This window comes from Pseudoliparis swirei, chromosome 8 (genome assembly GCF_029220125.1).
Source record: "Pseudoliparis swirei isolate HS2019 ecotype Mariana Trench chromosome 8, NWPU_hadal_v1, whole genome shotgun sequence".
In the NCBI taxonomy this organism is placed as follows: Eukaryota; Metazoa; Chordata; class Actinopteri; order Perciformes; family Liparidae; genus Pseudoliparis; species Pseudoliparis swirei.
This window is the reverse complement of record NC_079395.1, coordinates 18253200-18280370: the sequence shown is the minus strand read 5'-3', so window position 1 is coordinate 18280370 and position 27171 is coordinate 18253200. Positions and strand designations below refer to the sequence as shown.

The following is a 27171-nucleotide window of genomic DNA, read 5'->3' as shown; positions in this document are numbered from 1 at the left end:
CACGAGCGTGATGACGAATCATAATAGAAATAGTTTTTATTTTTTATTATAATTACTGTGAAATGTATTATGTTGTCATTATGACAACACATACACACTTGCAACTGATAACACTGGCAATGATTTTTATATTTATTAGACTATTTAAAAAAAAAAAAAAAAAATCATGCTCCAAATAAGTGGGGGTACGGCGTACCCCCGCGTCCAACGCCCACTACACCACTGCAGAAAACGGTTAACAGGGCAGATTTGAAACAGAAACCTGAGATTTGGAAACACACTCACACAAAAGTTGAACGAATGGGGAAAGTTATTTTCCATGCACATCCCCGCGTTAATGGAATAATAAGATGCAGACGCAGGCGGGAAAGTATTCGGTATCGATCCCGCTCCTTCACTGGCAGCAGCTCTCCTCTCCGAGTGTGTAAGACACCGAAGGTCAACATGTTGTTTCTCCTCTGTGAAACAATGAACGCATCGAGTGGAGGGACACACTTCCACCAAGACCCGGCAGCAGGGAACGCACTGGTGTGGTTATTAACTTTAAAGATGGCCGCTCACGCCCCTGGCATTGTGCTTGCTGGCTTCCTGGGCCGCTTGAATGGAAATGGAATTTGTGCATATCTCAGCATATCTCAGCGGTTCATGGTGTCCTCTGAAGAGACGAAGAGATGGGATCAGCTTGTCAGGGCAGCGCTAAAAAGAAAATGAGTGTGTAAAATGCTGATGTCGTCAGTTTGACTCAAATTGCATTGTGGGAGTTATTGAATCCTCAGTTGAGTCAATTGTGACAACAAGTTTTTCTTTCTTCTTCTTCTTCTTCTTAATGTTCTATCTGTGTGTGTGTGTGTGTGTGTGTGTGTGTGTGTGTGTGTGTGTGTGTGTGTGTGTGTGTGTGAGTGAGAGAGAGAACCCCTCCGTTCCGGTTGGTTGTATTAGTGCCAGGTCAGGATGTGGCGGAGCTTTAATGACGCAAATGAAAACCATGTGTCACCGATACAGCCACTTCAGAAATGCCCATTTCCCCCGTCTCACGTCCCTGTTGCCCGGCAGAGTGCAACGCTCACCGCTCGCCGCTCATCATACAGACTCATTCAACGAGGAGAAAGGAAAGAAAATCTTCTCTCTGAAGTCGGTCCTGACATGAGATCATGGCATTTGGGACACAATAGCCAAGAGCAGGAATTCCCCTGTTTGGAAGTTTCCGCTCATCGGCCGCAGGCCGCCGCTCACATGGCGACCGACACAGACAAGACATCAAAAAGGGGTCCTGAGTGCAGGGGGCTCGATGGAGACGGGGGACATTTTTTAGATGAGTGGAGGAGATGTGAGGCACTTGGCACACGGTGTGTGTGTGTGTGTGTGTGTGTGTGTGTGGGGGGGATAAATGAACTTTTGTCTTGGTTTATCTGAGGAGAAATGTGAGAGCCAGAGCAGTGGAGGTGGCCGGAAGAGGGCTTTTATGAAAAAGGAGTGAGTCATTTCGCAGACAGCGAAGAAAAAGCTCTCCAGTTCCACCGAGAGGAGGTGGGGGAGGTGGGGGAGGGGCTTCTGCTGAGGCCAAGCTTCTCCTCGCTCTGCACAATCAGCTGGGGAAAAAATGGAACAACATCAGAACCCGGAGCCCGCCACCTGAGGTCTGACCCGAGTGACCTTGGAGATGATTTGAGCGAGGTCAATGTGTCACCATGGACCCACTCGGAAGAAAACTCAAAGAAACACACGACCCTCCTTTACTTGATTGTGACCATGATGAAGCTGATTAAACACGTCCAAGCCAACCCCCGCCCCGCGTCCCGCCGTGTGTCCGGCCTGCACGAGGCAGTTTGAATTCCAGATGTTGTTCATGGAACTCTGCTCCATCTCTGACATCCAACTGTGACTTAACCCTCCTCACTCCTCCATCTCCTCCTCACTCCTCCTTCATCTCCTCCCCCCACTAAACGCCTCGTGACTTCTCCCTCCGGCTCTTCGGCGAATTGGAGACAAGCGGGCGCCCCGAACCCTTCTGGGCACAATAGGAAAATACCTCATCTTTTTCATTGCATGAAGCCCCGTTGGTGCGATCATGTGACACATCACCGAGGTGACACGCTCTTTCTCTTACGGTCGTCTTCGCAGTGTGTGTGATGAACGTTGTTCATTAGTGGGGTCGTTAAGGAGGTGGGGGACAGCTGCGTTGGCTGTTTGAGCTTTTTATTGGCCCGTGGTGGATGGGAGTGGACATATGCACCATGCATCATGCACAAATAAAGGCGTTTATAGCGGTGCAACAACATGCATGAGAGCATGCTTGTATTGCTATACTTGCGGGGACCTGACCACATTCATCATATTAAACCTCGTCGCATGCTCATCAGAACCCGGATATCGAAACGTGTGGTCCACTTCCCTCATCCACCTTCTCTTGTGAAGAGGCTTTGGTCCTCATAAGTATGGGCATGAACACACACACACACACACACACACGCAGTCTAACCGTCCAGCATCGACAATCCTCTTCATCCCTGTTTCTACTTAAGCTTTGGATCCAGTCCGCTTTTTCCGACCCAGATTCTGGCGTGCCCAGTTTCCGAGCCTCAGTAAAAGAAGAGCGACGCAGTCGGGGGGGAAGGGGGGAGGGGACGCAACAAAAACCTGGAGGTCCAGGAAGACACGGTGAGGACCTGAGATCAATATGAGAGCATCGGAGGAACAGGTAGAATCTGGATTATGTGGAAAGCAGTTGGGACCGAGGTGACAGAAAGAGGACATAACGAACTAAATGTGAGGTGATTGGCTTACGGAGTGAAAATCAAAGCACAGAAAGCCTTTTGAAGTTACTTTATTATGTAGGGAAAGCGTAAAAATAGAAGTGAGTAAAGAGACGCACACCCACACACACACACACACACAAGCTAGATGGTTATCAGCATCAGTATCACTAGTATCATTATCGTTGTTGTTAAACTACTCATAACCCCGGACTATATGTAGCGCCATGAATTCAAAACTGTAAACAAGTACAATGAGGGGAAAAAAGGAGTCATTTTCAGAAATTTCAATTTATTTCATTCGTGATTGATTCGAGGTAAAAAAAACGAACAAAAAAATAAACAATCAAGTTTCAAGAACACATAAAACCCCCTTCCCCATTCACCGTCCCACACATTTATAAAATTAAGGCCACTTTAAAAACTGTATGTCACTGTCCAGCAGGACTTTTTAATGACAATGTACAAAAACAAAACAAAAAATCTTTCCACGTAGGACAACAACAACAATAGTATTAGTCATAATAATAATGACGACATCATTTATAATAATAATCAGCACTAAAGGGGATTTATTGCTTTACTCTGATACGATATATCGGAGCTTCAAAAAGATTTAAAGAAGAAGAAGATGAAGCGGAAGATGAAGAGGAGGGTGGAAGGATAGGAGAGAGAATAAGAAAAAGGACGATGAAAGGATAGGAGAGAGGAGAAGAAGAAGAAGAAGAAAGAGGAGGGTGGAAGTATAGGAGAGACACGAAGAAGAAGAAGAAGAAAGAGGAGGGTGGAAGTATAGGAGAGAGAAGAAGAAGAAGAAGAAGAAGAAGAAGAAGAAGAAGAAGAAGAAGAAACGGACGATCGCGAGGACGTGCGTCACGGAGATGACACGAACACAAACACTGACCACGACAGGAACTACGAATAAAGACTAAAACAAACAGCGATGAGCTGGCGTCAGTAACCACGAGGAGAGAGAGAGAGAGGCAGAAGGAAGGGGGGAGGAAATAAATGGAAGGATGGAGTGGTTGAGCAACGGAGCAAAAGGAATCTGGCAGTGGTACGAATAAAAAAAAATGCAACTCTGGCATTTTTTCTCCTCCTTTATTTCTATTTATTCATTTGTAATCTCTTCTGCTCTCGTTATCTGTGTTGAAGAATTCCTTCCACATTGTGTGTTCTCTTTCTCTCCCTGTCTCCTCCTCTTCTCCTCCTCCTCCGTCTACACCTTGTCCAGTAAAGAGCGCTGGCAGTAGAGGAGTCGGCGAGGGGTTCCGTACCGACGGAAAAACACCAACGCGGCGAGCGTCGCAATCACACACACCAACAGGAACAGCGGCACCACCACGGCGGCCGCTCCACCGCCGGCCCCGAGCCCTCCCTCCTCCTCCACCTCAATTATGATCACCTCCGTCTCCCCCTCCTTCCCCGTGTCCGTCTCCCTCTCTCTTTCCCTCTCCCTGTCTCTGGTTCTGTCCTTATCCTCCCGCTCCTTGTCCTTCTCCCTCTCTTTGTCCTTGTCGTGTCCTCCTCCTCTTCCTCCTCCTCCTCCGCCCGTCTTGGGGTCTTCGTTGGGGCAGCCCATCCAGTCCCGAAGTGCAGATTTGGGGTATCCTGGCTCCACGCGCATCATCTGGTTGTTGAACTTCCAGTACTTGTTGGCTTTGTAGAAGTAGGTGTACACTGGAGGGGTAGAGGACGGAAATGTGAGAAGAACGACCTGAAAAACATCTTCAGGTACGGGGGTCAAACGCTCAGACGTGAGGAAGGAAGTGGAGGTGACGTCATACCTTGGTCCTTGCTCATGAAGGCGGCCTTGATGTTGTCGGGCACTCCTTGCCACACACTGACCGCTTTCGGATAGCCGCTGTCGACGCTTCGCGAATCTTCATTGAAGCGGTAATATCTGGGTCAAGAGAGATGGAGATGGTGCGTTCAGGGTGTCGTCCAGAGCCCCGGAAGACTCGAGACCAGACTGGTGAAGACATGTGGGACACTGTTCTTTGGCCAAAAGGTTTTGGGACTTGAGATGTGATCTTTACGAAGATTCCTGTTAGGAACGTGTAACGTGACACCCGGCTTGTGAAAGACAAGGAGACCTGACCTCACCTGACCTCACCTGACCTGGACCCCAGCACTTGAACATGTGCTTTAGTGATTCTGCTGAACTAAACCATCAAGCAGATCACGCGGTCGGGGTTTTCTGTCTAAATATAGCGGATACATTTGTCTTTTTCTTTGTCTAATAGCAGCATACGCTCATGGCCTACGCCGGTGGCTCTTTGCTCTGTAATCCCTGATTGGCACATTTGACCCTGCGGTTTTAAAACAGCGACTGCAGTGTAAACACGGCGGGGCTTAGCAAGCTGGAGAACTCCTCTGAGTTTATGTCGATGTTTAAATCACACGCAGATTTGTGATTCAGGATGAGTGACTAACCTCTGGTTATTTACCTGACACAGTCATTATACAAACATGTCATTTGGTGGTGTTGACACAAATGGACGCTCTTTGGAATCAGTAGTCTAGAAACTTCAGAACAGTTTCACTGCGGTATATGACACACACACACACACACACACAAAAGGAGATGACTAACTTGTTGGCTCTGAAGTAATATGTCTGTCCAGTGGGGGTGTAGTAGAGCGCAGCGTCTATTCGGTCTTTGGGAAGCCCAGTGCCCATCTCCGTGAGACTCTTCGGGAAACTGGGATCCAGAACTGATTCAGTGAAGACCCAGTACTTGTCCCCTAGAGAGAGAGAGAGAGAGAGAGAGAGAGAGGTACACACATGAGATAAAGATGTAGCCTGTTTGATGACGACTGCTTTTAAATGTTATGTAACTATCGTGAAGCCAGACTCACCCTTAAAGAAAACAAATTTCCCATCTTCCCTTTCAAAGGCGGAATTGACATGGGTGGGCAACCCCCTCCAAAAGTGTCCGTTCGGCATGGGATATCCATCCAGAACCTGCTTGTTACGGACCCTCCAGAACCATTTATCCTGAGAGATGAGAAGAGATTTGTAATAAACAGCCTGCGCGTCAAACTGTCTCAATACAAGTCCGACGAGGATGGTGGGCGTTTACCTTGAACACAAACATTTCTCCCCTGAGGATGGCGATGGTGTCGAAGTGTCCGTCGCAGATGTTGGGCCCGTAGTGAGGCTTGTCTGGTGGGTACGTGGGGTCTGGGTGGTGGTCCGGCCTGCTGGGTGAAACATCTGGGGTTCCTGATTCAGAACCTATGTGGAAAGTGTTGTAGGAGAAAATGTGTTAACAGTTTGTCTCTCCCAAATGTCTATGGGGGGTAATCTAAACCGCCTGGGTGGGGTCAACCGAAAAGGTCACAAACCGATGACCTGGGTGTGAACCAACCGAAAAGGTCACAAACCGATGACTTGAGGGGAAACAGATGGACTCTGGAATGTGTACATCTCGGCGAGGTGTATAAAGAGGAGGAGAATCAACCAAGAAGGCAGCATTAAGTCTGAGACTTCTCATTCGGAGGGTTCAGCTGGGTGTTTCCATGACTTGATTGTGTGATTACTTATTGTCTGATGACTTATTGGTCTAGTTGACTCACTTGTCCACTTGTTTGTACCTGGCTCACATTCTGATCATTTGTGAACTTGTTACTTTATAATAAAGTGTGATAAGACCACCGTGCTTAAAATACTTTTGATTTCTCACAAGGCATCGGAACATTTATTCCACCACAAAAAGGATTCTAGTAAACCTCATGTCAACGTTTACGCTTCATCCACAGCTGGTTCTGTCCAGTGAAGCTTAAAGTTCCCCACGAAGGACATAAATCAACCCAGCAGCAGGCAACAGAGAGGAAATAAGAGGACCCGGGATTACACAAACAAAAGATTCATCAAAAAACTAAAAGGTCTCGTACATCAACGGTGATTTGGATCGCGCGTCAGCGAACGCACCGTAAAGTTTCTGTATGCCTCTGCGATCGTCGTCAGGAAGTTGGAAGTTGTCGGTGTCCATCCACTGGTAGAAGGGAGCCATGATGGCTGAAGGGTCATTGGAGTGCTCCAGACCCAGAGCGTGGCCCAGTTCATGGACCGCAACCAGGAACAAGTCGTTACCTGAAACAGTGACAACACCAACACCTTTATTTCACTCAGAATAAGTTTTCTTCTTGTGCCGATAAGACGATGGATACTGAAGCGGAAGAAGAAGAAGTAAATGTTGCCGTTTCCTCATCTTGAAGTGAATCAAACACACACACACACACACACACACTTATCACTTCAGTGAATCAAAGATTGAATCCTCTGCAGATCATGAGGAGATGTGTCACTCCGACAGCTGACGGTGCAACGCTGCTGGTCTGATCTACAATTCAACACTTCTTCATGTCTGCAGCATCAACAGAGTGTTCACTCCCTGAAATGTCCCCGGCACAAGACCGGACATGCTGCTGCTCGTGTTTGGCCCGCAGCAGCAGAACTCAGAGTCCTCCCAACATCGTGGCATCGTCCGTTTGATGGTAATCACCATTGAGGAAAAAGTCCCCCCTCGTCTATCAAGATGTCCGTGACCACACCGATTCAACAGCGCCTCACCGTACAGGTTCTTGCTCCCCACGGTCCACGGCTCGGCCGCGTCAAAGTGGGTGTCCCCCCCGATGCCGTGGCTGGGGAAGTAGGCGTGAGCCAGGAAGCCGCCCTCTCCATCGAACGGGCTGCTGTCCCCGTGGAAACCATCGGCGAAGAAGAGCATAATGTCGGCGAACTCCTCCACCTTGTCCCGGATGTAGCTGTAGGGGATCTCCCGGAAACGAAGCGGGGTGATGGCCTCCCACACCTGGAAGGCATTCCTGATGGCCTCGTTGCTCTCGTACTCGCCCACCTTAGGGGTGTAGTTCTGTATGCTGCACGGTGTGAGGGGGCAGGAAGACATGTAATTATATCCTCATTATAGAAAAACAACAATCTTCCAAAGCTACATTTACTTACGAGAAAGTGATTTCATTCTTGTGCCACTTCAGGCCGTTGATGGCGTATCTTTTCCTCCTCAGGTTGCTCTTCAGCTCGGCCCCAAATTTATCCGGCACGCCGCAGCGCGGCCGCTGCATGGCCCTGCCGAAGACGAGACACAGTCCACTCAAAACACGGCCGGGGGAGATGAGCGTAAGTGTCGAAAAAAAGGCAGCGTCTTATTTTTTCTTTTTCTACGTGCGTAAAGCGGCCGTTTGAGAGGTCGCTCACTCGATGGTGTTGGTGTCGAAGGTGCCGGTGACGGTGAGGCCGTAGAACTTCTGCATGGAGCCGATGGCCGAGGAGACGGAGTGAGGGGAGCGCAGGGCGTGGGTCCTCAAGTCCCCCGGGGGCAGGTAGCCGTACTGCTGCAGCCACGACTTTGAAGCGACACCAAAAAGGAGAAATCAGTACGAGAGCGACGGAACGAGGGAACGCCAGTCTCATGACAGAGGGAGAGGGAAAGGTTTCATTAGAAACAGACTCGTAAACAAGTCCATTGCACCTGATTCTTGTTGCTCCAGGGTCGAGGAACCACTTGGTATGATGTTGATTATGACTACACGTTCAAGATGTTTTTATGCGACTGCAGGAACAACACATTCCTCACCGACAGCTACAAATGAGCTCTTGAGTAACGCCTTTCAGGGTTCAGATATGAGGGCAGCATAGATAGTAATTAGATAGTAATTTATTTCCATAGGTACATACATAACGTGTACATACTGACAAGCATTAACAACAACAACATGTACGAATGGAGGACCGTCCAAAGACCGAGGTCTGTAGGCTCCTCTGAGATGAGGAGTTGGACGGCCCCTCCCCTAACCCTTTAGCCCCTCCCTTAACCCTTTAACCCCACCCCTCCCAACTACTACAGGCACACAGACAGTACACACACACATGGATCAAAACATAAAATGTCGTACAAGCAACAACAACAAAAACCAGAACAGGAAAAACAAAAACAAAAACAAAACAAAAAAAAGAAACATAGTAAAAAATAATAATAAAGGCAAATGTGAAGTACTGATAACTTAGCATCATGTCAAGCACCTGGCGCATGTCTCTGCTCAATGACGAACACAAAAGCTCTTCAGCCTTCAACATTCGTCGCTCCACCGAAAACCATATTTCAATTACTCCACGCTCAGCATGTCAGAAGAATGTCGCCATAAAGCATCAAACAAAGGCCGTTCAGGTTTCAACAAAACCCCCGCGAGACAGAAACTGAGCGAGGAAACCCCCTCAGAGTTAAACATTAACCTCAGTTTCTACACGGAAGGTATTCGGTGGCTACTTGTTTGTGTTTCAGTGCAGATTGCAGCACGTCGACCTGAACTCTCCCCTGTGTTGGTTCAGTTCGGAGCCCTTCGAGAGAGTTCTCTGGGTCTCGGCTTAGCTCGACCTTACTTTCCCCTGGAAAGGCATTTCTCTGCGGTGCCGGTTGGACATCTGGACCTGGACCAGCCGCTCCGCTCCTCTCCCACACAGCGTCCGCTACGCTCTCCCCCTCTCCAGCGAGAGCCGACCAATGACGCTGAAGCTATTGTGAGCTCAGGGAAAAACCAAAACCTCTTTGATATTCAGCTGCACACAATCACTGTGTGAGCTCGCTGTGAACTTTTGGGATGCGTTTGATTCATTTTTCTTCTTCTCCTGGCACGCTATAAGGCCTCGGTGTGACTCGACTCTGATCGGCTTTGCATAGTTCTGATTAAAGACCATGGGCGTAGTGGGCGTTTGGGCAGTGAAGAGAGAAGAGAGGAAGATAGGGAGTGTCCCAGGGTGAGACTCAGGCCTTGGGCAACCTCAACCGATGTCTCCAGTGGAGCAGCAACGTCAGTCAGTAATTTAACTGGGAATTTCTTCCTCTGCGCATCCAAACCTCAGAGTCAGACTCTTCCCCCCACGTCCATGTCCCTGTCTTCCTCTCCGCCCCTTCTCCTCTCCTCCATCCCTCTCTTATGGAAAACCCAGAGGCTTCAGGGTAAATACTTATACACAACCACACCCAGAGCCACTCAAGTGTTGCTGTGTGGGCATTTTAATTTCTGTTGATGGGGCAACAGCTGGGATCCCTGTTCACTTCCTGTCAGATACAAAATTAACAAACAAATGCAACAGAAAATGGCCATAGAGCCCAAATCTAGAAAAAGGGGCCTGCAGTTCATCTGCTGCACGATCCAATGAAGGCAGAACATGTTTAATAGTAAACAGTACAAAGCAAAGTATTGCGGACATAGATTATCTGAATATGTGTTCAGGTCTGTATGTTTTTATTTCAAACATGGCTCTGCTTGTGTGAGTTGGGCAGCAGTGAATGGCAGAATGGCCTTTCGGAGGCCCTTGATGGTCTAATCTCTCCCTCTCTGTCTGCCCCTCAGAGACATGGAGGTCTCAGTGTTTAGGCTTCACCACTGAACGAGCCCTTTCTGGTTCTGACTCACCCACGGAGCTCCAGTGGACACATAGAGACTCACTGTTGTCCACTGTTCCAGCACATCCACAAAGTCAAACACAAGCGTTAGCATCTCAGAATGTACATTTCACTGTGATTATAAGAGGAAAAGGGTTCTTGAAACCTTTTTCTCCTCTTTCAGACATTCACTGCGGTTTCTTTTCGACAAATCCAGTCAAAAGACTTCTGTTGAGTGACACTGATCACTTGTTTTAACTTCTAGGCTCACAGCTCGTTCTCCGGTCCCTGAGGTGACTCGACCAACTTATTCACTGTTGCACTCTGGGCTATTTTGGACCAGACTAATGGGCTGAGTGACGACAGCAGGAGCAGGAAGAGGGAACGGTCCCTGTTTACAGTGGCGTAGGAGATGATAGCCCAAGTGAATACCGTCCTTTGATGTAGAGCAGCGGCTCTGAACCACTAGCATGCGCACAGCCTTGTCAACCCATCATTTTCATTATTTCTATATAACTTTGACAATTTCGACCATTACTTTGTGCACACTATTTTAATTGTATGTTCATAACTTGTATTACCGATCTTAACCATTTATGTAGTACTTTAAGCTATCTATTTAAACTATTTATCCATTACTTTAAGCTAACTACTTCACAGTGTATCCATTACTTTACGCTAACTGTTTAACTTTTCATCCATTTCTTGACGCTAACTGTTTAACTTTTCATCCATTTCTTGACGCTAACTGTTTAACTTTTCATCCATTTCTTTACGCTAACTATTTAACTTTTCATCCATTTCTTTACGCTAACTGTTTAACTTTTCATCCATTTCTTTACGCTAACTATTTAACTTTTCATCCATTTCTTTACGCTAACTGTTTAACTTTTCATCCATTTCTTTACGCTAACTATTTAACTTTTCATCCATTTCTTTACGCTAACTATTTAACTTTTCATCCATTTCTTTACGCTAACTATTTCACTGTGTATCCATATATTAAGCTAACTATTTCAAGCATTTATATATTACCTCATGCTTATTCTTTTAATTGTTTACCCATAACTTTTAGCGAACTGTTTGCTAGCTAAATAGTTTTCCAGCGCTCTCAAAAGCTGCTGTTCACCTATTACAGCGGACTTAGTATGACAATAGGATTTATTTTATTCAAATCACAAACAAAATTGGTTGTAATAAGTCGAGCTAGTTACTCCACAATCTTTCCAGATGCACTCTGAGGTAACCTCCAGTACCGCTGACTGAGAATCACACACTTCAAACTGCAAAAACACACTATAGTGTCAAACTCACTCGTCATCCTTTGATTTAAAACAACGCCCCAACGTAGACCGGCACATGGCAAAGGTACTTCGAGGGAAGCCACATCCGGGATTTAGACGTGAGTTCATTGCTTCACGAATAGATCCACAGGAATCAAACACCGGCCGCTCTGGAGGCAGAGTGATCATGTTGCATAGGATGACAAGAGGGAGACGGAGGGATTATATTTCAGAAAAGAAAGAGTCAGTTGTTCCGTTTGGTGGGGGCCAACGGAAAGAAACTTTGGTCACCAGCAATGGGAGTCCAACTGAGGCATGCTGGGTATCGAGCACACACACACACACAGGTCCTCATGACACATCCACTTGCAACAGCTCTCGCTATTGCCTTGTGATTGTGTGCTTTTGCCCGTGTGAGCGAAACAAGTTCAAATCTGACTTTTTAAAATGTATTCTTCATGCTGCATGAACATTTGCCCGAGGCTCATGCTGTTCCCTTCGGGTAACATGTGCGATGTTACTGATCCCTCTGGCCAGAAGCTCGTCAACACGGATGTAAAAAGGTCTTACCAGAGTGTCCGACAATTACATCATGGAGAGACATTGTAACAGAGATCTACAGAATGGAGCAGATCACAGCCCATGTTAACCAAAGAACGGAAACATTTCTTAAGCACTGGCAAAAGTGGTGCAACTATGTCACAGATAAATGGCCTGACTGTATTTCTTTACTCTATAGAAAATGATTTCTCCCTGCTTTATTTATTTATAGTTTTGTTACTATGGTATTGTTTTTGTTTCTTTATTCGCATGTGTGTATTTTTTTTTTTTACTTCTCTTTATACAAAGAATCTGAAAAATTTCAATATGTGTATGTGAGATTCTGAACACTAATAAAATATAAATTTTAAAAAATAAAATAAATGTGTATATGGGCGTGTTTAAATCCACCAGCTGCCGTCGATTAAAACCACCGCTCTGCAGCCAACAACAAAAAGCCCGTGTGACACAAGAGTGGAAAAACACTCATCATGTCATTTGAGCATTAAGACAATCCACAGCAAATGTTAAAGGCAGGAAAATGCTTCCCTGAAATGTGGCTCGCTGCTCACTTCCTTTATGAACAGGAAATGAGGTAATGACTTTGCGTATGACCTTATTTCCTTTAACCCTCCTATCTTTCCTCAGGAAACCTGATGGCGATCTTAAGGATGTGGCTTTGTCTAAAAACTACGCACCCTTCCTTATTCTTTCCTTACTTCCTTCCTTCCTTCCGTTGAAATGGGACTGGTTCAAAGTCACCAGTTGAGCCAGTCTGAGTTCTCTCACTGCTCGGCAGCACAAGCAAGGAGACACATTCGTACATGTGTGTGTGTGACAGCCGCGATGTACGTCCTGTCCAATTCAACTGGATAATTGCTCCGCTTTCCAACTGTCTTTTTCCCAGATCGCATCACTGGCGTCGCCACAATGGCCTCCTTTCTAGTCACCAACAGCCTCCTCACTGTCCTCCCCGGCGTCGCGTTCGTCATCTCGCCTCGCGTACATTGATCTCGCTCCGCAGCGAGTGACCTCAGCGTGGAGACATTCATTCCTGTGTGAGTGTGGAACAGAAAAGATCTGAGCACATACGAGATGGTGTGCGTGAGTGTGTGAGTGCGTGAGTGTGTGTGACTCGGTTGCTGACACACCAAGGTGTTTTTTAGCGGTGAACGAAAAAACCCCACTGCCCACTTCCTGTCTCTACCACAGACCACAGGAAATGACCTCTGCATCCTCCCGACCCTCGACTGTTCACCAACCCACCGGCGGAACGAGACTCAGCCACGCACTTAACGAGACGTATTGTTCATCAAGACACAGCCTACTCGACTAGTTTGTGGAGGCAACGTATATAATCACAAACATCTCATGTTTGAAACAATCCAGAGGACGTGGATCACGAAATTAACGTAAACTTATTGAACAAACACTTCAGGCCGAGCTGGCTTTTGATGGCTTTTCTACTTCCTAATAACACGAACATCACTCGTGTTCCATTTCCTCTAAAGCAGACATTAGACATGTCCCATATCTCAATCCGTGTCCGCCATTAAAGCCCAGAAGTCCTTTAGCATTACTCGATACAATAAATATTTTGGACCTTTATCCTGTTTATCATTTTTGACAATCCATTGTTATCTCATCTAATAATCGATTCAGGAAATTCCTTGAAATGTGCATCCCTAAAGCTAAATCTATGCTCATTTGATTACTTTACAATTAACTCACACATACATCATTTCATTCATAGAGAAAGACTATACTGATATGTATTTCTTAGTTGATCTCATTTGGGAAACATAGATAAATCTCTCTTGTGTGCTAACATCTGGTGGTGGTGGGCCATTTACACATTTATATCACAGATGTTCTTTGAGTTGACGCTCTTATGGAGGTCAGCAGAGTTTTCTTCCACTGGCTGAGCTGACATTATAATTCCATAGGCAGGGTACAATGACGAGACGTTTGACCCCACTGTATGGCCCACCGTAAAAGGTATTGACTTACAGTACTGTAGGAAACAGGTGTGTAGGGGTATCATAACAACTCATGTCCTGCAAGATACGAACAGAACTTCCTGAAGCAGCTGGCTGTGCGGTTGAAGGATCAGATCTGAGTCGAGGGAACAGAACCGAGAGGAACAGGAAACTCTTCCCTGCAGCACTCAGACCTGAGTCTCAGCTCACGGGGTTAATAAACCACCTCCATCGAGTCCGCTGAGCCGTAACATTGGACAGATGTCAACTATTACATCGCCCCATCCCTCTGGATAGAACTGCACCCACAACTATCAAACCCCCACCCCACCCCCACTCCATTCCAACAGAAATTGCCTCTCTCTCTGCCCTCGACCACAATACAAGCTTTTGCAATCCTCCTCATTTGCTTTTTCTTCTTCTCTTGCACTATACTACTTTCGCCCTCTCAGCATTTTTGTGTTTTCACGAGCGCTATCATCATTATGGGCTGTTTCCTCTCACCCAGGGTCAAAGCCATTCCCATATCTCTGCACGCCAACTGTTGAAATAACTGTCTCCATCAAACGCAAACTTTTAACTCAGCCATGATGGCGGTCATAAACAATGCCATATGATATGCAGGACTTTGAAATCAAAGTTGTGGTCAAATCAGGACATTGTTGAAATTAGAAGGGAAATATCCTTAAATCTGGCACATCATATTCACACACACACATTTAAACCTCTCTGAACCCAAATGCTTTTCCTTCTCCAGGTTGTGTATACTCTTCGACTCTAGATGCATTTGTTGAGTTTTAATGATCAAATTTGTACATATATATATAATGTATTATTCCTCTACATTCTTCTCTAGATTTATGTATCTGACTTTATTAATTGATTCTTGATTTAATCATCTGGCTTTATTTTGACTTTATTTATCTTTATTCCTTGATTTTCTACTCGGGATTTATTTACAGTTGCAGGCTTAATTCCATAATGCCGGGTTTATTTATCTAGTTTTATTACTTGATTCTGAGTTTACTTATCTGCATGGCTTAATTTTTTGATTTTTGATCTATTCATCTGGTTTTATTTCACAATTCTGTATTTATCTGGCTTTATTCCTTGATTGTAGGTTAACGTTTCTGGCTTTATTATATATGTATGTATCTGGCTTTATTTCTAAATTATGACGATGGATTTATTTATCAATCTTAATTCCTTAAATCTGGATTTATTTAGCTTTATTTCTTGATTCTGGCTTTATGCCTATATTCTGGATGTATTTATCAAATGATATTGCTTGATTCGGCACATATGCATCTGGCTTTATTCCTCTCTTTGGGGCTTTATGCTCTTCTCCATTTGGCCTGTTCCTCACCTGGATTGATTCCTCACCTCTGGATTGATGTGTCGCTCCGTCGCTCCGTGCGCGCTCATCTCCCACACCACCGCCAGCAGCAGCAGTCGGACAAGCGATTTGAGCTCTGGTGCCATCACTTGACTCCCCCCCCCCGCCCCCCCAAAAACAATACCAAATAGACAGATCTTCCTGTAACAGTTTGCGCGATCTTTACTTTGCTATGTGTCAAAACATTGTCTGTGAAAAGAGGAATCCAATAAACGAAAACGGCGCGACCGAGATCGACTTCCAGATGATATGCGCCCTCTGCAACTTATTACTTGAGTTACTTAAACCACGAGAAGGATTTGTCCAATGTGCATTCTGGTGAATCTTAACCAAAACTATGAAGCGTCACTGGAAGCATGAAGTCTGTCGGGGGCTCGGGGGCTGCAGGCTTTGCGTATTTTATGTCCAAATTCAGTTGTGCGCTTTGCTCCAGATGTTGCATCCGACCTCGATTTCATGAAGCAGTCCCGACTCCTCGCTGTCCTCTACCCTACAGTCGGTTAATTTTGATCCCTTCTCCTCTTCCCCTCTCTCTCCCGATGCAGACGTGGTAGTTTGATACTCCCCGGAGACCTTTAGCTGGAAAGTAGAGGGTTGTAAACCTCCCCCTCCTAAACCAGCCCGCCCTCACGGAGGGCTGGAATCAACTGGCTGACCTTCGCATTAGACTTGGCACGGTTTGCTTTACCTCTTGGGCTGTGATTAGCTGCCCTATTGCGCCATAAAATACTTAACGTTATCATTATTAGCAGCAAATAAAGTGCAAACACTGAGCCGAACGACACATTGCGCAGTTCAAACTATTTGAACGCTCAATCAATCAAAAACATTCAATTCTCCTCAAAACAAAGTTTTACCCCCACCCTTCTTTTCATGGCTAAGGCAATAACCACACATTGTTGAACTTATGTATGTTGGACTGCTTATATTTTAGACTTGGGGGACTCGTTATCAGTTCATTTGTCGTGGTTCTTTATCTTAATGTAGTTTGCGAATCATACTGTCTAATAATACTGATTTGTATCGAGTGCTGTTGAAAAAGCCCAGAGCAGACTGTATGCAACATGCACCACCACATTGTGTTTAAAAGGGAGAAGTGCGCCCTCTAATGCACACACTCCACATGTCAGAGGAGGTGTAGACTCCATCATCCATCCGTGCGTCACACGGGATTATTATAGATAAAATATATATAGAGCTTTAAAGAGTTGGCGGTAGGTTCATCTGGTTGTAGATGTTTTCTTTGACTGGGGTGTGTGCACCTGTGTGAACTGGGTTATGATGACTTGAGGATTAGTTTAGGTTATATTCATGCTGTGATCTTTTTTGATTTTTTATATTGTCTGTCATTGTTTTGTGTCGTTTTGTCTGAAACGTTGTGTAATGTGCTACTGCTGCTGTCTTGGACAGGACACTGTTGTAAAGGAGATTTTTAATCTCAATGAGTCATTTCCTGGTTAAATAAATAAAATAAAAAAATTAAATAAATTTGTCTTCTAAGTCTGTAAAGACAGTGTTGGTTTGGTTCTGGATCATAACTGCAGGATAAGCGTTAATAGACATGCATATGGTAGCCTAACACTCGTGGTAGTGACACATATAGATTTCTCATGATGGGATGTCTGCGGACAAATGTGTAAATTCATAAGAGTAAAAAGGTGAAGACTTGAGACACACGCATTTGCTTCTACCAACCTATGTGCGCACAGACTGTAGCTGAGCTGCTCTGTCGGCCTTAGTGGAGGAAAGCCAGCTGGCCTCCTCCACTCTGTTGACATGACACAAGAGAGGGGGGGGGGGGGGTGGATCATCTTGGCAGAGCGCAGAGATCAATGACGTGACTGGAAGGGTTTGTGGATGTTAAAACCGGACACACAAATGTGTTCATGCTGCGTTTAATGAGAATAAGTCAGCTCACCAGTTACCATACGATTTGTTGCTTTCTTGCAGAAAAGTTACTTGTTGTTCTGAGTTTGTACTCGTGGTTGATTCACTTATTGTAAGTCACTTTGGATGAAAGCATCAGCTACATGACATGTGCTGCAATGTAATGTAAATAAAAGAAGCGCAAACAAGCCAGATGGATATCTTTTCAAAATTCCTATTTAATATGGAGCACTGAACATACAGCTTACAACAAACAGACTTCAGATATATTTATAGCAACTTAACTTTTTAGTCACTGAAAAGCGTTGCGGATATTACTATTGGACCAAACAACAATCATAATATTCACAAAGCTGAAGGTCACACACACAAGACCGTGTCCTCACTGGGTTCACAAATACTGCAGCTGTGCTTCTGGTTGGACGGGACAATATCGTGAAAGCTGAATCACAGACATGAGTGAGTAGTTTAGGTGAACCACAAAACGGGACTAAAAACATAATATTTCCCCACAGAAAAACATTCAGTTTTTTGGGCTTGTGTGTTGACGCGAAGCACAGCTTGTTATCAGTTCCTTCAGTGACTGACGGAGAACATCTTTTAGAGAAGAAACAGACCTAGGTCGGGAAGCATTTGCAAAAGAATTAACATTTTGGTTTGCTTGAGCCTCCTTTGGTGCCAGTGGGATCAGATTTGGAAGTACCAACATGTTTAAATACTGACAATTACTTATTTTAAACTATTCTTTTAGTGCACCATCTTGGGACTCTAACTAGCTAATGTCAACCCAAAATGTTTTTATTTGACCCAGGTCTGTTATGAAACATTGATACATCAGGGATAATCTTTTTTTGTTAGAATGTACTTCAGACGGACATGGTGTCACTTTATCAAATCCAGCAAAAACCTGACTGTTACTTCTTGAATATTTTCATCTTTATTTCAACATTAGCCGTCTCTTTTCTTTTAAACACCACAAGACCAAGCTGATTGACTCACAACTTTGACGTACAAACATATTACTCTGACTATCAAACGGACGGGCTACTTGAAATGCGTTCAGGAAGCAGGTACTAAGCAAATGCTCATACGGTTTCACCAAAAGGTAAACATTGATTAAAAACACCAGAACATTATCCAGCCAATCGCGTCGTCTCGAGTTACGACTCTTCACTAGACTCTTGCCCACCTTCCTCAGAGGCTCTTGGATCTAACTGAGATCGAATAGGTGATTTTGCTGACCGTGCAGACTCATTGTCTCCTTGACCGCCAGCAGTCGGGTCATCGGTTGGCTCGCTGCTGGTGTTGAGGAAGGCTTGGTACTGGTTCCAGAAGCCCGCTGAGCTCCTGGTGGCTGGAATATTTAAGGAGGCCATAGATGTGGAAGGAGGAAGTTGGTCAGCGGAGGAACGACTACTCCGGGCTGGTGGGCGTACCGTTTTGGTTACCACACCATGGTGCTTCATGTGACCCTGGGAAGATAAAGCAATATTTTAGCAATTCCTAACAATGATTTATTTTCATTTTACAGCTTTAGCTCTGTATTAAACAAGTACTCTTCCAATAGACCATTTCCAAGTTATTTTTATATCATCAAATGTTTTGTCTTCACCTTAAGTCCGCTGCGACTGGCATACTCTTTTCCGCACTCCGCACAGCAATAGGTCTTCTTCTCAGGGCGAGCCATTGGAGATGGGAGGGTTGGGGTAAGGTTGATGGGGACAGACCCATCCAGTGTTTCAGTTGGAGCCAATCCACTCATCTTAACAGCTTCTCCCCGGTCTTCCCTCCCATACGAACCAAAGTGAAAGCTCTGACGCGTCTCCCTTACAAAAGTGGCAGGTCTCTGCGATACATCCATTACCTCAGCCGCAATAGTGTCAGCAGTCTCCAAAGTGGATGTCACGTCGGGGTCCTCGTCAGGCACAGTGGCTTGGTCTTGCTTTGGTGTCGCTGGGTGAGAAGACTGATCTTGGTCCTCCTCCATGGGTTCTGGTGATATGGGCCTTGGGGAGACAGACTCAGTTTCCAAGGTTGGCGTTTCAACAACATTGGGAACATCTTGACTCTGATGGATGAGATCAGAGGAGGTACTGGGACAGATGTAAGCAAAGGGGTCACCAAGGGCAGGTGTGCTTTGTAAATCCTCCAGGTTTGTTCTGGAGCCATGGAACGCTTCAGAGGAGGTAGAAGCTTCATCTTCTCCACCGTCCACAACCATAGCATTATCCGACACTGTGGCGTTGGCAACAGTGGAGGAGATTGGAGAGGGAGTGGCTTTAGTAAGATGGACATCAGCAGTAGCTTGTTCAACTTGGTCGTCTTGGCCAACTGGGGAAGCCGGATCCGGCTGCTTGGAGGCTGGCAATGGAGCACTGACACAAAGGAGAGGGGGTTCTACACTGCATGGTGGGGGAGTTTTTGCAGTGAGATTCATGAATGGGTCAGGGCTAAGGTCAGACGGGGGGATGAGGTCTGGGCTGGAGGACCCAGACTTGCTGAGATTTTTGGTAAACTCATCCGATTTTGTACTGCCAAATGCAGTGACTGAACCCACTGCTGTAGTTTGAAATTCTGAGCTTGTGGCTGGGCTCTTAGAGTGGCCTGCTAGAGGAGGTGGGTGACTAGAGACAATATTTGAGTCAATGGACTGTGATTGAGATTGTGATAAGGGATTGGCATTTGATTCAGCTGGCATCTCATGTGCAGAATCGTCTGTGCCATCTGTGGGCAACTGTCCACCAAGATGCATACGGATGTGGTGCTGAAGCACGAGGGCATTGGTGAACTTACGCTGACACAGTGGGCAAGAATTTTGGACCCGTGCATTGGGTGGTCGGGCATGATGGGTGGCCAGATGTGATCGCAGGCTGCCTTTCGTAGAGAAGGATCTCCCACATATCTTGCATGGAAAAGGGCGTTCTCCAAGGTGCGTAGCCTGGTGCAGACGCAGTGCTCTGGGACAACTCAGTACCCGTAGGCACACCCCACACTGGTTGGTTGTCAGGTTACCAACTGGACTTTGGGTGCTTAGTGATGGTAGCAAGCCCCCCGCAATGGCACCCGCGCCATTGGCAGTGGCACTCATGCCGAGGGCAGCCACCATCTCATGTGTGAAGTTTGAAACGGAAGTGGAAGCACGGGTCGAAGATGGCGGGGACGCCATGACGTATGTCGTCGAAGTGCTGGCATTTGTGAAACGACTTGAAGAGGAAGTGGCACTGCCAGATAACATCTCCAGCATGGAGGAGGAAATAGAAGAAGTCGTCCATGGAGAAGAAGAGCGGGGAGCTTTCTCCAGCTTTTCCACCAGCCTCTGGAGCTTGGAGGTCTCAGATGTAGGAGCTGAGGTCACCATGGAGGAAGGCAGTGAGGATGGAGTGGTGGTCGGTTGACCGTGGACTTTTGGAAACGAAGAGAACGGGAAAGAAAGCTGAGAATGGCTTGAAGAAGCAAGCTGGTGGGAGCCCGGAGTAGTGGGTAGTGGGGTGCGTAGCAAGCCTAAGGCTGGATGGTTGTAGAGGGATGAGTGTGCAGCAGAGGTAGAGGAAGAACTGGAGACGGAAGGAAAAAGGAGCTTAGGCAGGTGGGCTAGCTGGGAGTAGGCTGCAGGAGAAAGCATCGGGGCATGAGGGGGAGTGTTCTCATCAAAGTGCTGCTGCTTTGCACCCTTGAATAACCCTGTGATGGTGGAAGACGATGACAAGGAAGGATTGTTGAGGAGTGAAGTAGCCATAGAAGAGGTAGAGGTAGAGTGGGACGAACCAGAGGTGATGGAGGCCGCAGCCGCTACAGCTGCAGCCCTGTTGAGCTGCAGGAGAGAGTGGGAAATCAAAGCCAGGTCTACACTAGGGGGCAGGGGTAGGCTAGAAGGGGTCGATCCTCCAGAGGCTCCCAGAGAAAAGCCAGTTCCACTGACCTCCACATTATCTCCACATGTCTCATCCTCATTCCTGCCTTTTGGCTTATTTTGCATCATATTCATGCCACTTGTACTGACACCACTGCTCATGGTCTGTCCCATTTCGGATCCCCCCAATGCTAACCCAAACAAAGAAGGTGGCAGGAGTGAAAGCGAGAGCTCTGGGTTTTGCTCCCGATGGCGTAGGAAGTGCACCTTGAGATTGCCTCGCGTGGTGAAGCGGCTGAGGCATACTGGACACTGGTAGGGTCGTTCCCCTGTGTGCGAGCGGAGATGTATCTGCAGGGAAGAGTCACTGCTGAACACTTTCCCACAAAAGCGGCAGGCGTGTTGGAGTCGGCCAATATTGGTGGAGCTGGATGCAGAGGAAGAGTCTGCTCCTCCAGAGAAAGACTGCATAGCATTTTGGGAGTTTGTGACCATAGATACTGATGTGGGGAGGGATGAGGTCAGGAAGGACAGGCCACTGTGCCCACTCACAGATGTGGCGTTTGAAGATTTCTCATGAAGATAGTGGTTGGGCATAGCTAAGGACAAGCCTAGCGGATAGGAGGAGGAAGCCATGGAGATGGCAGCAGAGGAAGAGGTGGAGGGAGCCGAGGGCCGAGAACTCACCCTCGGATAACCGTGAGCCCCTCCCGCTCCATCCATCTGGGGCTTCTGGGGCTGCAGGATTTGAGACAAGGAGCTGCTTGGCTTTGTGAGTTTGTTGGCTGCCTGAGAGGGCAGCAGAGAGGAGAAACATGCCAGGAGAGGAGCAACAGAGGTGGAGGGCTGAGGTGCAGTTGGGCAGGATGCCCCTTTGCTGCCTTCCAGGCAGAGCTGGGGCAGGGGAGGGAGAAGATGCTGGGAGGGTGCGTCTATGGAATAGGATGCTCCACCGAGGCGGAGCACCTGTCGACAGATCTCCTCGGTTATCTGCATCTGATGGATCTGCCTTTGCTGAAGCACCCGGAGCTCCTCCAGGATCAGGGCGATGCTCAGCTGGGCCCTAGAGGGTGCAGCCGAGGCAGACGTCACTCCGGGGCTGGGAGTGGGAGTAACGGGACTCGGGGGACCGTCGGGCACACGGCTGGGGCTTCCAGGGTGCGGCGGGGGACATAATGAGGCGGAGGACGAGGAGGAGGAAGAGGAGGTGGTGGTAGTGGCTGACAGCCCCAACTTTGGAGAAGCCATGTGTTCGCTTCGAGAGGAGTGGGTGAGGGCACTAGCAGACGACGACGGTTGAAGGGAAGTTTGATGATGAGTTTGTGAAGAGGGAGAGCAGTGAGGGAAGTCAGGAGAGAAGGAGGGCTCTGGGTCTCTGAGGGGCTGGTGGGAGGACTGGCTCAGTGAGCAGGATGCTGAATCCTCAGTGGGTAACGAGGGGGTCTGAGAGCCCTTAATAGATGAAAGGAGGGCGAGGGGCAGCTGGTAGCTTTGAAGAGAGGACGATGGAGAGCCTGATGGAGAATCCAGGGTAAATGGAGAGGAGTTTGACTTCACTGCCAAGTCGTCATCTAGGGAAATTTGGAAAAAAAGAAAAATCGAAATGTGATTGTATTCCTGTTAATGACAAAAAGAACAATCAAGCTTTGCATAAGGGTCTTTAATCTTTACTTATTCTAGAGCTTTCTAAAAAACTTTTTAAAACAAGTTCCAAAAACCATCAATGAGAAATAAAGGACGCTATCAGGTGGCTGCTTGAGGTCTAGATAGTGAAATAATTTGGTTGCCCAGGAGATGACTTTTAACCTTCGGGATTAAATTCAACCTTGTATTCAACCACTGTTCTCCTCTTTGTCCTCATCAACTGTCGCCTCCTGACCAGTTTCCACACACACACCAATTATGCAGGCACACATGCTATCTCACACACACAGATTACACAGATCTACAAGAATACACTGCTCACCCGTAGAGGTGTCTACCTTGTTTCCAAGGCAACACGCACAAGACAATGGAACCCCCCAATAAAAAGAAGCCACACACACACACACACACTTCCATGCCTGCCCTCTTCTTTCTTCCGTCCTCCATTCAATCCGTCTCTCTTTCATCTCCCCAAGAGCCCTTCCCCCAGTAGCCCAATGGGGCTAAGGGTTAGGTGCTGGTTAGGTACTGGACACTGTACTGGGTGCCTGATTGGCTGGCAGTCTTGACCTTAAACACTCTGAGGTCGCATTCCTGATACGGTTTAGGGCCGGGCTGAGGAAAAGAGGTGGCGCACAAAGGAAAACAAACAGCCCCGCGAGAGAGACGCGATGACTCACTGCCCATCAGCAAGCTTACTTAACCCAAAAAATGCACAGGGACGGATGTGAAAGCACATAAGGCCTACACACAGCCTGGCAATGTACAACACACACACACACGAGAGATCATCTTGTGTGCACTGGGTTTATCATGCTCACACTAACACATACATAACTTACTGCGGTTTGCGGGAAAGCTACAATTTTGTGACACATTGTGGGCCCTACTCCTGTAACTGGAGTGAACAGATAGAAACACACACACACACAAACACACACACACTTCTTCATGGGTATGTTCATGCTTCAGTGCCCAGCAACAAAGCTGAAAGGGGACAATGGGGTCTAATGCTGTTGCAGTAAGAACACTGTATACAGTGCCTCACTAAGTCTCCGTTTCCTCAACCTTCTCTTTGCTCCTATATAAAACCTACATATTGCGTCTCGTAGCACATAGTTTCTAATTCACTATGTTGTTTTTTTTACCAATTATTTCTCTGGGTATTGACTGTATAGTCTCCTATTCCGGGTGGTCCCTGTCTCTGAACCTGGCAGCGATGAGGAGTGAAGACATTTGGGTTTTACAGGGCAAAGAAAGCAGCTAATGGCTGCGACCGCGGAGAATTAATTAAAGACTTAAGGCCAATTATTCCAACAAGCCTTCTTTTTATAAGCGTTTAACACTATGAAAACGTAATTATTTCACCATTTAATAATTCTGCCAAGAAACCATATAGAAATAAGGATGGAGATTAAATGAATACCCTCAGTCAACAAAATGAAAAACAAATCTTGGCTGCCCCTAATGACATCGCTGTTTAAACTGATTTCCCCCAATAAAAAGGTTGAATATGAAGTTAATGCAACAAGTTAAATCAACAGTTTAAGGCCTTCATAAGAATGATACAGAAGATATACCACAGAATATACCATCACTATGAGCAACTAAGTGGTACAACCTCTGCATGTTGAGGAACAGTGCATCGTTTTAGTTCTAGACTTCCGAACGGATGTGAATCCAATCCCACTGAATAGCCCGTATTCTTTTGATATATAGTCTCAGTATATTTCTCACCATGCTCAAGTATCCGACAGGCACCGAGGGTCGGGTTCATAAGCTGCTGGGGTTGTTTCTGTTTCCGACGGGACATGCTTCTGCAGGATGGGAACGACGCAGGGGCGCATTGGCCAACACACAACTTTTATTCTGTCTCCCTGCGCACTGAAAAAAGTAGGTATCTAAAATTACTTACAGGGGAGAACAAAAATGAAGAAGAATGTTCCAAAAATGTGACAATGGATGCTCCGGATTGATTAGTCTCAAAGCGTGTCCATGTTGGTGGCATTGTGGTGCACAGAAAGAAAGACAGAACTAAAGTGCCAAAGAGGCATGTGTCTCTCAACAAGTCCCCCTTTTCTCAAAACTCACCGTTGGCCCTCCTCCCCCCCTCCCCTCCCCACACACACACACACAGAAACCCACACACACACACACACACACACACAGCTCACTTGTTCATCCACTACTTTGCATTCAAATGGCAAGTGAACACCCCTTCTTTTGAGCCAAGAGTCCACTGCCTCTCTCTCTGGTAAACCCTCATATATTGGAGCTCAAGTTCATCACATTAAACAAAAGAGGTCCAATTGCCTGAGCTATTGATTACCGGGATGATCCTATCAAATCTGAACGTCACCGTGTGCGTCTTCCTGTGCGTAACGGAAGGGAACCGTGCGCACAGGTGGGCGTAAAACCCGACGCCAGCGCGGTTAAATTAATTCAGTTTTTTATATTTCTCTCTTTTTTTGCTCTCCGTTAAACCAAACGTATTGTCACACATGCTTATATCCAAGTCGATTCTGGATGTGCATGTGTGTATGTGTGTGCTGCGGGCCGCCTCTAAAAACAGGCTCCTGTGTGAGCCCTCGGTAAACAGCGCGGCTGAAATGAGGTGGAATTTGCAACAATGGCGTATAAGGGAGCACAGCTGAGTGAACATCACGCTCTCAGAGCCTCTCCAACACATAAGGCCACAGACTGGAGGCACAATGCGCCCTTTTCTTTTCACCCTCATCTCGACTGCTCACCACGTGGAGAGAGAGAGAGGTATAGAGAGAAAGACACAGCCAGAGTGAAGAGGGAAATAATGTTTCACCCGGACCATGTGACAACCCCCCTCTCGCCCTATGTTTCACTGAGGCTCGGACAGAATAATAAAATGCCCTCGAAGATTTCGGACATTAAGTCTGAATGTTAAGTCGTCACAAGGAAGCAGTCACATGTGTGCGGGAATTATTATTTAAAAATAGCCGAGGAATCCCGATGTAGGACAGCGGGAGTCCCGATTCATTTGAATAAGACTTATTTATGTGCCGACGGACACTTTTCTTTGCAAACCGAGCAGTGATTCCGGCACAATATAAAATGATTAAAAAAACGGAGACGAAATAAAGAACAAGTCGGCTTTAAAACGTGCGCATCGGCGCTTCGGCTCCTCGGTACTACTCCGTCGGAAAGAGAGCAAAGTGATCACAACTCTCATAGTCGCAAAAAACATCGGACAGATAATATCCTTGTTGTTTTTCCCCACCGCAAGTCTATTGTGCCAACAACGCATTTCTCGTGCCATCTTGCCATTATGTTCGCGTGTGCGACGGCCGGACGGTTTTTTCCACACCGACGTTTCCAATACAAGCGCAAAAAATACGGCGCTGGGATGCGCGTCCCCGCTACTGTACGGCGACCTGTTGCACGCCACGCGCGCTCCCACATCATAACAAGTTATGATTCATAAAATATTATGACTTCACGAAAAAAAAAAAAAGAAATACAGTCCCGGATGTGCATTTCCCCCACAGGCCGCGCGTCGCCGACACAAGCACTCTGAATATAATGCAACAAAAAAGCAACAACTTACCATGTTTGAAACGATGATTTTTTGGCCGCGATATTGTGTAATGACACGGGGGAGGGGGGGAGAACAGCTCAGGAGCTTAGGTTGGGTAAGATCGGCTCCGTCTCTCAGCCGGGACACTGGCGCAGCAATTCCCTATTCACTCCCAGGGATGCGCAGTCGGACAGACGCATTTTTTTTCTTCTTCTTCCTTCAATTATTTATCCCCGTCGCAAAATCGCGTTTCTTTCTCTTATGACAAAGGGTTATTATGCCTGCATGTATTTACTCATAGTCCACTGGCTGCAGCACGAGAAGGAAGCAGGGGCGGTGCAGAGAGCTGGAGGCTATAAAGTCGCCACACGGGGAGGATTATTCCTCTTTTCTTGGCCGTGCGTGCTGCTCTTCCTCCTTTCTTTGTCGGGGGCCTGTCAGGCCTGTCTACGCTCTCTGCGGAACTGTCTGTCTGTGTGCTTAGCAGGCTAGCTGTCTGTCTCGCTGCCTCTTATAATTAATGGCCCTCGCCGCCAGACGGTCCTCTGGGGAGCAGTGGCCACGGTTACCTCCACATTGGCTCTCAGTGTGCATCCCACGCGGCGGTGCAGGGCCCGGGTACACCGGGGTGACTGGCGGGGATTTAAGGATTGCACAGGTGTGCATGATTTACGCCCACACACGAACACACCCACAGTTGTCATAATTCATATTTTTCATATTTTAGTTTTTAAAAATTCAAATTTAGTCTTGATGAGTAAAGACATCGACATATTGGATTATTGGTTTCCTTATAGATGCAATGGGCTCTCATTGCTGTCTTTATTGAGCTATTTTAGGAGTGTGAAACAGACTAAATGTAACCCAGTACAGCCATT

General features: G+C 46.7%; 2 protein-coding genes across 5 annotated transcripts; both read right to left on the bottom strand.

Moving 5' to 3' along the window:
- Positions 1-2808: 2808 nt before the first annotated feature.
- Positions 2809-15955, bottom strand: mmp14b (matrix metallopeptidase 14b (membrane-inserted)). Its single transcript, XM_056420912.1, has 10 exons — positions 15350-15955; positions 7977-8125; positions 7725-7847; positions 7332-7639; positions 6690-6851; positions 5839-5993; positions 5615-5753; positions 5350-5500; positions 4541-4656; positions 2809-4433 (listed from the first exon to the last, which is right to left on the bottom strand). Exons 1-10 carry the CDS (start codon positions 15446-15448, stop codon positions 3973-3975), a joined length of 1863 nt encoding a protein of 620 aa, XP_056276887.1. The 5' UTR covers positions 15449-15955; the 3' UTR covers positions 2809-3972.
- A 1492-nt stretch (positions 15956-17447) lies between these two features.
- Positions 17448-26671, bottom strand: sall2 (spalt-like transcription factor 2). 4 transcript variants are annotated; one of them, XM_056421664.1, is made up of 4 exons: positions 26324-26671; positions 24481-24627; positions 18862-22670; positions 17448-18721 (listed from the first exon to the last, which is right to left on the bottom strand). In XM_056421664.1, the coding sequence occupies exons 2-4, from the start codon at positions 24554-24556 to the stop codon at positions 18410-18412; spliced, it is 4197 nt and encodes a 1398-aa protein (XP_056277639.1). In that variant the 5' UTR covers positions 24557-24627; positions 26324-26671; the 3' UTR covers positions 17448-18409. The 4 variants fall into 4 exon arrangements, with proteins under 4 accessions (XP_056277639.1, XP_056277640.1, XP_056277641.1 ...); XM_056421665.1 differs by lacking the exon at positions 26324-26671 and adding an exon at positions 25997-26185; XM_056421666.1 differs by lacking the exon at positions 26324-26671 and adding an exon at positions 24659-24798 and having other exon boundaries at positions 24481-24560.
- Positions 26672-27171: the final 500 nt, after the last annotated feature.